General features: G+C 39.8%; 1 protein-coding gene across 2 annotated transcripts in view; it reads left to right on the plus strand.

Annotated features, from left to right (window-relative positions):
• NEDD9 (neural precursor cell expressed, developmentally down-regulated 9) overlaps nucleotides 1-10,578 on the plus strand; it is a 168,277-nt gene extending 157,699 nt beyond the window's left edge. For both annotated transcript variants that reach the window (XM_039857850.1, XM_039857849.1), the window contains 5 exons: nucleotides 933-1,034; nucleotides 1,521-1,622; nucleotides 2,455-3,696; nucleotides 5,069-5,158; nucleotides 7,463-10,578. In XM_039857850.1, the coding sequence (XP_039713784.1) occupies nucleotides 933-1,034; nucleotides 1,521-1,622; nucleotides 2,455-3,696; nucleotides 5,069-5,158; nucleotides 7,463-7,972 (2,046 nt within the window). In that variant the 3' untranslated portion in view covers nucleotides 7,973-10,578. The remainder of the gene's footprint in view (nucleotides 1-932; nucleotides 1,035-1,520; nucleotides 1,623-2,454; nucleotides 3,697-5,068; nucleotides 5,159-7,462) is intronic.
• The last annotated feature ends 585 nt before the right edge of the window (nucleotides 10,579-11,163 follow it).

Below are 11,163 nucleotides of genomic sequence, written 5' to 3' on the forward strand. Positions count from 1 at the left end.
CTGGGCAAAACTGAGGTGGGTGTTGTTAGTCGTTGGGAGCCAGAGGTTAGGCAGAAACAAGACTCTGGTAATTTAGAAACCCTTGGAGGATTAAATATATTTCAAAATGAGTTTTAGTCCAATTTCTCTACCCAAGCTTAGGACACATGAAGTACATAGATATGAAAACATGAGCCTGTTGGGTGTGATTTCTTTCATTGACATTCGTTCCAGATATCAGAGTCGTGATGGGTGTATTTGACTTCTGATATCCTTGGATGTGGATGCTGTCTGAGGTGTTTGTTTCCCTGGTGGAAAGGGGAATATGATTAGAGACCTGAACTCTGTTCCTGGAGGTTACCTGACTCAGTATTTTATTTGTTTTCTAAGTTAGAGTGAAAGCTCCTGGGGGCTTCTAAGGACAGCACTGTGTGAGCATTAGCTTCATAAAAATACCCTAGTGACCTATGGAATTTTCGTTACAATCATAATAATGTCAGATGAAGAGGCGTCCTGGAGACGGTATGAGAGGAATTTTAAGTAGCTGAACTCTATTTGCATTATTCACTTTACAAATAGTTCCAGAACCTTAAAAAAATTTTTTTCATTATGCTGTGCTTTTGATGCTCCAAAGAGATGATATAGGACATTCATAATTTAAAAGTCATTCTCTCTTAAAGTACATTTATCTGACCAACTTTGAGATAATTTTGTTACCATGAGGAAGGGGGATAGAGATATTTCAAGGACTTGTTCTTCGTTGGGATTCAAGAGGGATTTAAAAGGTTACCGACCTGGTGTCCCTTTGTCTCCTTCCTTTTCTCTCGTCCCTATTTCTTTGGGTTTTTCTTTCTTTCTTTCTTTTTATAGGGGAGAGATGAGGGAGGAGTTTCTGATGAGGAGGCTAGGACTCAGGCTTGGAATTTTACCCCTCTGTGTCTTCTTGCCCACAGGTGATAACCCCAGTAAGGACAGGCCACGGCTATGTGTACGAGTACCCATCCAGATATCAAAAGGACATCTACGATATCCCTCCTTCCCATACCACTCAAGGGGTATGTACCAGGACTGTAGTCACCAGGGAAGAGGAGCACTTCAGGGTGGCACACCTTAGAAGCTACAGAGGAAAGGAGAATTACAAATTATGTATATTTCATAAGAAGCTTGATTTAGGTTGTCTATCTAGGAGCCATTTTAGCCAACATTATTTAAATTGTTTTCTGGATTTGCTTTATCAGGAAATCCTAGGTTTTTATCTGACAAAGATATGTTGCTTATCATTCAGGAAGTATGTAATTTTCAACTAAAGTTTAAAGTACAGACAGTGTAGATATTTCATTTAAGATCATTTTTATATTCACTTTAAGTCAAAGAATATGAAATTTAAAAAGAAAAGTTTCATCAACCCTGTATTACATAGAATGCTTTTAAAGAGGATATACATAAGTTGATAAATAAATTTGCAATTAAAAACTTAGTAATATAAAAAATGACAAGTATAAGACATTTCTATTCCGAGTAACTCAGGTCTTTCTCTTCAGGTGTATGACATCCCTCCATCATCAGTGAAAGGCCCTGTGTTTTCAGTTCCAGTGGGAGAGATAAATCCTCAAGGGGTCTATGACATCCCTCCTACCAAAGGGGTAAGTGAGCTCCTACATAGCAGCAAAAAAGGGGTGTGTGTGTGTGTGTGTGTGTGTGTGTGTGTGTGTGTGTGTTAATTGAGATAAAACAAGAAAGGCAAACCAAAAGGGAAAAACTAGTCTTTGTGAAGGAGTAAAGAAATTGGAGGGAAAGTAAGAGGGAAGAAAGAAAGGCAATAATTAAAGATAACTCTAGGGATTCCATATGTAGGGGTCCCCACTAAAAAAATGGGGTAGTCGATAAGGAAAACCAATAAGAAGGTAAAACATTCAGTTTGGCAAGCAACTAATATATCTCATGTATATAGGGTGTTACAGCTTACTTAGTCCATGTACATGAGTTAATGCACTTAATGTAGTCTGTTACCCTCAGGGGAGGCCTAGACAGGAAGTACAGGTACCCTTGTTTTACAGATAAGAGAAGTGTATCTCAGAACATTAAAGTGACTTATTGACCATCACATAGCTGGTAGATCCAGGGAGAGACCTCGGGTCATCTGACACTTAGTCCAGTGCATTAACGCATTACCTGCCTCCCAGTCTGGATCCACTGAGGAAGGATACCCGGGAGGTGGTCAGAAATGTAGGGCTGGGACCCAGAGAGAATAGCTCACCCACGAGGGTACACATAACAGGCAGCACTGAAGCCAGGGAAAGAGTGCACTTGTTAAGGACGAGGGAAGTGGGAACAAAGCAGCGCCTTGGAAATACTTCCCATTCGTGGGTAGAAGTGACAGAGGTGCCAGCAAACAGGACTGAGAATCCAGGCCTTCATTATAATGGGCTGTTGTTTCTGCATGTTCACTAGCTTTGGTTTGTACTTACTTTTCAGGTATATGCCATTCCACCCTCTGCTTGCCGAGATGAAGCCGGGCTCAGGGAAAAAGAGTATGATTTCCCCCCTCCAATGAGACAAGCCGGAAGGCCGGACATCAGGCCTGAGGCTGTGTATGACATCCCCCCGACTAGCACCAAGCCTGTGGGGAAGGACCTTCAAATGAAATATAACTGTGATGCTCCAGGAGCTGCTGAACTGGCAACACGAAGACATCAAAACATTTCCCTGAACCACCCATCCCCACAGCTGGGACCATCAGTGGGCACTCAGAATGACGCATATGATATCCCTCGAGGGGTTCAGTTTCTGGAACCGCCAGCAGAAACCAGTGAGAAAGCAAATCCTGCAGAGAGAAACGGTGTTTACGACGTCCCTCTGCACAACCCAGCAGATGCTAAAGGCTCTCAGGATGTGGTAGATGGGATCAACCGATTGTCTTTCTCCAGTACCGGCAGCACCAGGAGTAACATGTCCACGTCTTCCACCACCTCAAAGGATTCTTCACTGTCAGCCTCCCCATCTCAGGACAAAAGACTCTTACTGGATCCAGACACAGCCATCGAGAGACTTCATCGGCTCCAGCAGACTCTGGAGATGGGCGTCTCCAGCCTAATGGCACTGGTCGCCACAGACTGGCGGTGTTACGGATACATGGAACGACACATCAATGAGATACGCACCGCGGTAGACAAGGTGGAGCTGTTCCTGAGGGATTACCTCCATTTTGCCAAGGGCGCCGTAGCAAATGCTTCCTGCCTCTCGGAAGTCATCCTCTACAACAAAATGAAACGGGAGCTCCAAAGAGTGGAAGACTCCCACCAGATTCTGAGCCAAACCAGCCATGATTTAAATGAGTGCAGCTGGTCCCTGAATATCCTGGCAGTCAATAAGCCCCAAAACAAGTGTGATGATCTTGATCGGTTTGTGATGGTTGCAAAGACAGTGCCCGATGATGTGAAACAGCTCACCACAACCATCAACACCAATGCAGAGGCCCTCTTCAGACCAGGCCCCGGCAGCTCGCATGTGAAGAACGGGCCTGAGAGCATCATGAACTCCACTGAGTACCCACACGCTGGATCCCAGATGCAATTGCTGCATCCTGGGGACCACAAGGCCCAGACCCACAACAAGCCATTGCCCTCAAGCCTAGGCAAGGACCAGCCCCCTGACTGTAGCAGCAGTGATGGCTCTGAAAAGAGCTGGATGGATGACTATGACTATGTCCACCTCCAGGTAAAGCAACCAGACTCATAAAGCACTTACATTCAGAGAGCCCAGAACTAAGGCCTGTAAGGCTGGTAGGCTGCACTGCCAGAAGAGAGAATAGGATTAATGTTAATCCAAGTGGTTCACTAATTAGAAGCAATGTACAGGAGAAAGAACACTGGCCTGAGAGACCAGAGTCCTTGGCACAGGATCTTTCTCTGACACTAATTATGTGACTAACTTATATAACCTCCTTGGGCCTTAATTTCTTCATTTGCAAAATGAATGAAGCACAGGGTTGTATTAGATCCCATTGATATGTCTCCAACAAGCAGTAAGAGACTCCCGAAAAAGAATAGTGGGCCCTTGGGTAATCATACCAGCTCAACTTCTGTTTGCATTTTATAATAGAGTTCCACATGATATTTTATTTGAAAAAAAAAGAGGGGGGAGTTTCACTGTTAAGAAAAAAAGTTTGAAAGCCTCTGTACTAGAGAATTTCTAAGGTCCCATAAGCTCTGTGTGTGTGTGTGTGTGCATGTCTATAATTACTTATGGAATACTTAACCCCACTTCTGACTTACCTTGAAGACCACTGGGTGTTTGCCAATTAGCCTAGAACTTAACCTGCGTATGGGAAATTGGGCAGTCACAGTGTGCCTCCTACAAGTGGAAATTTCACCAAGTTAAACTAGGATCCTGACAGCTTGCCCTTTCACTCTAGGGGATAAAGCATTCTACCAAGTTTCGTTATTTAGAATTTGGCTTACTACCTTATTCTACCATTTTTTTTATTTGACTGAGCCACATATTATCCTGAAGACTATTTAACTACAATTTTCTTGAGTGCAAGAGACTGGAGAAGAGAGCATTGAGCCACACTTAGTACTAAGGAAAGGTAGGGGAGAGAGTCAATGGAGGCATAAAACAGTCACCTGACTGGTTGTCCAACTCTGCATATTGGGAAATAGTAATATATTGTAGAATTGTAGATGATTCGAAGAAACTAGAAATGCAGTGTGGACCATATTTAGACTTACCTACATTAGGAGGTTTATGGGTTCACATATTAGAAAAGAACCATGAGAAATATTACTGGTTAAGGAGGTTTGAAGGGGATCATGGATAGCTCTCCGAAAATGGCAAAGGGGAGCAGAGAGTGTGACACCCACCATGGAAGAAGGTTTTAGTTTGCAGCCCCAACCTACATAGTGACTCTGGAAGTCTGGCCGAGAAGCACGTCACCCCTGTCTGAGATTCACAGAGCCTAATTGGGCATGCAGGAAAATTGCCAAGGCAGTGGAAAATGAAAGACTATTTATATATTTGTCAATGAAATTGTTAGCATAAGTGAATCATAGTGGTGATGTAATGTTTTCTTTATGTTGAAAAATAATAGGGTAAAGAGGAGTTTGAGAGGCAACAGAAAGAGCTGTTGGAAAAAGAAAATATCATCAAACAGAACAAGATGCAGCTGGAACATCATCAGGTAAGTTCAGTCAGAACAAAAACCACTTGGTATTGAAAGATTTCCTGCTTAATAAGAAAGGTGTAACTTCAAAAGATCATGATTTTGATCTTTCCAGCACACTTTGGTATAAATAAGCTCCAAGGCATATAATAGGGTGTAAGAACAAAGAGAAGGTTTATGGTTTTAGTAATCCAGCTGGTATACCTGGATTGCATCCAAACAGCAATTTTTCCAGGCTAAGCCTGTACATCTAACACATTAGGACTGTTTGAGTTCAGGTTGTTGATCTCAAGGAGCAAGACCCATTCAAGCTAGCCCAAGCGAACAGATTATTTAGTGAGGCCACAGGAGGGAAATTCAAGAACAGAAAATGAAGATATAGCCAAGTCTAATGAGAACTAGGACTGTAAATTCTTTCTCCTTGTATGTCTTTTGATTCTCTCTAAATATCCTTCCTTCTCCCCTATTTTCTGGTAGCTTCTTCTGCTTATCTATTCATTGGCTCCCCTATAACTTTACAGAACCCATAAATGGCAACTCAAAGCCCTGTTTATAGATGGCTTTTCACTTCAGCTTGCTCAGCTGATTGTCAACTCCTTTATGGTTCATCAGATTTCTTTAAAAGAGTCTGATTGGGCCGTCTCTATCTATCTATCTATCTATCTATCTATCTATCTATCATCTATCTATCAATCATTTATTTATCTACCTATCTATCATCATCTATCATCTATCTATTTATCTATCTGTCTGTCTGATGTCTTTTTGTCTGTCTGTCTGCCTATCTATCTATCTACCTGCCCACCTACTTATCTACCTATTTAGCTACCTATTTATCTATGCCCAATAACATAAGCCTATGGCTTGGCTGTTTTTGATTCAACCTAAGGGTGAGAGGACAGGATCTGAAACATATGCAAGTCTATTTACTAAGGGCTTTGGGCAGAGCGGATTCATTTAAAAGTGGGGCTTGAGTGGAGCAGATAATGATGAATATCACCAGTACAAGGGCATAAAAATGAAGAGGCATGAATTGAGATTTATAAGTCTTTTTTTTAGGTGAAATATAACAGCATGCAGAGACATGAAATGGCACACTGCACTCAGGAAACCAGAGTTCTAATCCTTACTTTCAAACCAACCTTGTAGCCTGAGGCAAGCCACTTGACCTCCCTGAACTTCAGTTCTCTGAAAAATGAAAAAATCCCTCACCCTCTTATCTAATGAGATGATATATTTATGAACATATTTACAAAAGCATAATAAGCTAAATATCTTGAAGCAATACCCTGTCTCTTATTATGTTTGGCATTTGGCCAAGCGAGACTACAGGGCTTTAGGTAACTTGTTAAAACCATAGTAATTCCTAAGAAGAAAGCAGATTCTGTGTATTTCTTGAGGAAGAAGCTGAGTGAGGTTATCCCTCCTCTAACTCAGCCCTACCTCAGGATGGAAGATTAACTGAGTCCTAAACTCAGGTCACAGATAGTCCTGACCTGCAAAAGAGTCTCTCCAGAGACTTGGTAGAATAGCTGAAAGTTATTAACATTGCAATTTAATAATACACCAGCTGGGGGCAGTGAGGAGAGAAGAAAGCAAGCCAACAATCATTGATTCTGACTGTAAAATGTCCTTTTCTTTCAACAACTCTGTGGAGCTGTTATGATGCACAATTAGCATTCAGATTTCCTTAGAGATGTTCTTTTCCATAGCACACATATATGTATATGTGTTAGTCTTCCCCGTAGTGCTGGGTAATAACATTTATAAATCTGGACAGAAAGAGTAAGATAAATAGAAAAGGGTCATGGACTGTCATTTATCTAAGGGTCTTGAAGGGACAGAGTCAAAGTTTTCTTCCAGAAGGAGCAAACTGTCAGTGATTTACTTGACAAAGAGATCCCTACATTTGGTTTTCTCTTGCTACCACTCAACATTTAATAAACATTTACACAGAGCCAACAATATACCAAACACCATTCCAAGTACTTTGTAAATATTAACTCATTTAACTTTCATAAAGGTGTAGGTAACAGAGCTGAGTTTAAACCCTGTCCTGCCTTCCAGTCCAAGGGCAGAGGAGGAGCCCAATCTTCCAGTGATAGAAAGTCAGCTGGAGGGTTCCTTAGACATCATGTTTCTCAATCTCGACATTTTACAGTTTAGGAAAACAAGGCAACTTGACCAAGGCCTCACATCTACTATGCACCTGACACTTACTACTGATTAAAATTCCTGTCTTTTAACTCTAAACCTTTGTTAATTTCCATTACAGCACACTGCCTTACCCTTAATGAAACCTGCTTTGTTTCTTCCTTGCAGTTAAGTCAGTTCCAGCTGTTGGAACAAGAAATTACAAAGCCCGTGGAGAACGACATCTCAAAGTGGAAGCCCTCTCAGAGCCTCCCGACCACAAGCAGCAGCGTGGGTGCTCAGGATAGGCAGTTGCTTTGCTTCTACTACGACCAGTGTGAGACCCATTACATTTCCCTTCTCAACGCCATTGACGCTCTCTTCAGCTGCGTCAGTTCAGCCCAGCCCCCGCGGATCTTCGTGGCGCACAGCAAGTTTGTCATTCTAAGCGCACACAAACTGGTGTTCATTGGAGACACGCTGACAAGGCAGGTTGCTGCTCAGGACATTCGCAACAAAGTGATGAACTCCAGCAACCAGCTCTGTGAACAGCTCAAGACTATAGTTATGGCGACCAAGACGGCCGCCCTCCATTACCCCAGCACTACCGCCCTACAAGAAATGGTCCACCAAGTGACAGATCTGTCCAGGAATGCACAGCTGTTCAAGCGCTCTTTGCTGGAGATGGCAACATTCTGAGAAGAAAAGGAAGAAAGGGGGACTAAGTGGATTACTAAAGAAAACTGGAAATACTGTCTGGTTTTTGTAAATACTATCTATTTTTGTAGATATTTTATATGAAAATGAAATATTTTAACACTTTATGAGTTAGACAACATTCAGAAGTTCAGGGAGCTAGAGGGGGATTTTTTTTTTTTCTGTGTGGTTCTTATGTACACACATAAGCATCTAAGACAAAATGTACAGAAACTTGTCCACGTGAGTGTGTGCGCTTGTGTTCATGTTTGTTTGTAGATGTTTGTCTGATACATTCCATTAAAAATCATGAATTAAGAAGCACCTTAGTAAGCACTTCCTAATGCTGCATTTTTTTTTTTTTTTTTTTTTTAGACAACATACCCGACAGTTGTAATATTGCTCTACATATACTAGCAATTTATTCTGAGCCTGTCACTTCCAAGTCTGGGAAGCCTAGTATGTTTGCAAGTGTTCACCTCCCAAATAACAAGGCATGATATGACTTGTCCTTGTTTTGAAACCACTTCCACTATCTTGGGTACATTATGGCAAAATGTCTCACTTCTGATTGAAAAAGCCCTCTTTGAGAAAAGGTTTCAGAGAGTGTACGTTAATCCACACACTGATATTTTAGGTGCTAGAGAGAGGAGAGACACATGTTTTTAGAAGGCATTGCCCCAGTCAGGACTAGGTTGTTTCAACACTGAGAGGACATCACAATAAAAGGAGAGCATGTGTTTCCCTGGGGCTATTTGATGTTGTGTATTTTTGAGTGATTTGCCATGAGGTTTTCCAAATGATGTTTTTAGATTTGCTAAAACCATATTATTTGCAGCAGGAATTCATAAAGACACATCAGACTATAATCCATAAAAAGAAGCATGATTCCATCTGTCAGTAAGTAGAAGCATTTCTGACTCCCAGTATTCACTTAGAAGCTACTGTCCCCATTACCTGAGAGAAACTGGCCAATTCCTTGGTCACCTGAACTTTAGAGCCAACAAGCCACATCCTACTCCATGAGAAGTTATTGCTTGATCTTGCACCCTCCTTAAAACATGCATAGGCAAACCTGACACTTAGAGTAGCTGTACAGATCCCCTCTAATCTTTACAACTCTGTCTGGCCAACAACCCTGTATATTAAGCTCACTATCATCTTACTGCTCATCACAGCATCCATTCCACAGTCTGTCACCACTCCCCTCTTGATGTTGGCACAGCACAGACACACCACAAGCCATCAGATTCATCATAGAACAAATAAAATACTTCCTACATGGTGAAAAAATGTATTCACATATTACCAAGTCAAGAAGCATGTTATCTGTGGTCTTTCAGTCCAGTGCTTATTTAATGGTTTCATTCTGCCTATTTGAAACATTTTTATTTGCAATATATACTTTGACTGAATTAGCTTGTTTATTTTAAACAACCAAATCATTGGAACAGGAAAGGATTTAAAGAGAAGAATGTGTGATCTTAGTATGATAAAACATCAGTGAAACTTATCATAGAGGGTGCTTTCCAAAACAACCGCTATCGTCATTCTCAAAACTACAATAAACTCTGCTCTTCCAAAAGATGATTAAAATCTGTATTGTTATATGACAAGTAAATGTGTGGGGAGAAAGGGGCTTGCTAAAAAACAAAAACACTTGAAGATATTTAAAAGTGCGTCCTTGTAGATTTCATTGTAAGTGTGTATTTCTTAGGCGATGACAGACTTGTTCTAAGCTAAGTGGTGACATTTCATGTTTTCAAGACCAAAATGTTCAATATGTATTATTCTCTTTGGCATCTTGTATATAGAGGCTATTTTAAATCATTAAATTTTTTAGATCTGTGTTTTTATAGCCACTGGGTTTTCTTTTCCATATTTCCTCTCTTTATCACAGAATTAAATATAGGCCTATTTTAGCACTCCTAGTATAGAAAGTCATTTATCGATACTATAAATGTAGATTGTTTTAGAAAAATTGAGTTGTTTATTTTTTCATTTTGGGTCACTTAAAAAGTGTGTGAGCATTTGAAGAAAATTCTGGACTCTGTGAATGTTACCAAACCCAAATATCTAGAATAAGAAAGCCTGTACATTTAAGTGATGGATAGGATGATTTCTGCTATAATATGGATGCTACCATTCATGTGGTTTTAGAATCAAAGAAAATTGTTCCATTTATTCTGGAATAGACATAAAGAAATAATTAAAAGAGCTATATTTCATGAAAATAAGAGATTCATAATTACATAAATTATTTTTAATGTTTGGCCCACTCTTTCAACTATCTTACTAAGATTTATAGATATAGTATTTGAATATACCATGTAATACTTGCCCATATCTATAAACATTAATTGATTTTCAACGAAAGTGTCAAGGCACTTCAATGGGGAATGGAAAGTCTTTTGAAAAAGTAATGCTGCAACAACTAGATCTCTCCATGGGAAAAAAAAAAATGAATACTGACTGCCTACACAAAAATTAAGTCAAATAGATTATAAACCTAAATGTAAAACTTAACACTCTAATACTTCTAGAAGAAAACAAGAGAAAATCTTTGTGATCTTAGGTAGACAAAGGTTTCTTAGAATGCAAAAAAAAAACAAACAAACCCACATTTCTAAAAGAAAAAGTAATTTGGACTTCATCAAAATTAAAAGCTTTTATTCTTCTAAGGAGACCGTTAAGAAAACAAAAAGACACAAACAGGAAGAAAGTATTTACTTCACAGACATTAGCCAAGGGTATGTATCAAGATAAGAAGACAATTAAATTTCTTTCAACTGAGCAAAAATTTTGAAAAGAAACTTCACAAAAGAAGACATGAATGAACAATAAGTAAACATAAATACACCAAATAGAATCACTAAAATTAAAAGGACAAGACATGCCAACTATTGACAAGAAAGGGGAGCAAATGGAGCTCTCATACACTGCTGGTGAGAATGTAAAATGGTACAAACACTTTGGAAAGTTGATTGGCAGTTTCTTAAAAAATTAAATCGATGCCTAATTGTGGTAATGGTTTCACAGGTATATGCATGTCAAAACTCCTCAAATTGTACACTTGAAAAACATACTGTTTATTCTTTGTCAATTATATTTGAAATACATACAATTATTCTTTGAAATGGTCTAAACACTCCAATTAAAAGTCAGAGATTCTCAGACTGGATTTTTTTAAAAAG

Source organism: Pteropus medius, unplaced genomic scaffold (genome assembly GCF_902729225.1).
Source record: "Pteropus medius unplaced genomic scaffold, Ma_sr-lr_union100, whole genome shotgun sequence".
Taxonomy (NCBI): Eukaryota; Metazoa; Chordata; class Mammalia; order Chiroptera; family Pteropodidae; genus Pteropus; species Pteropus medius.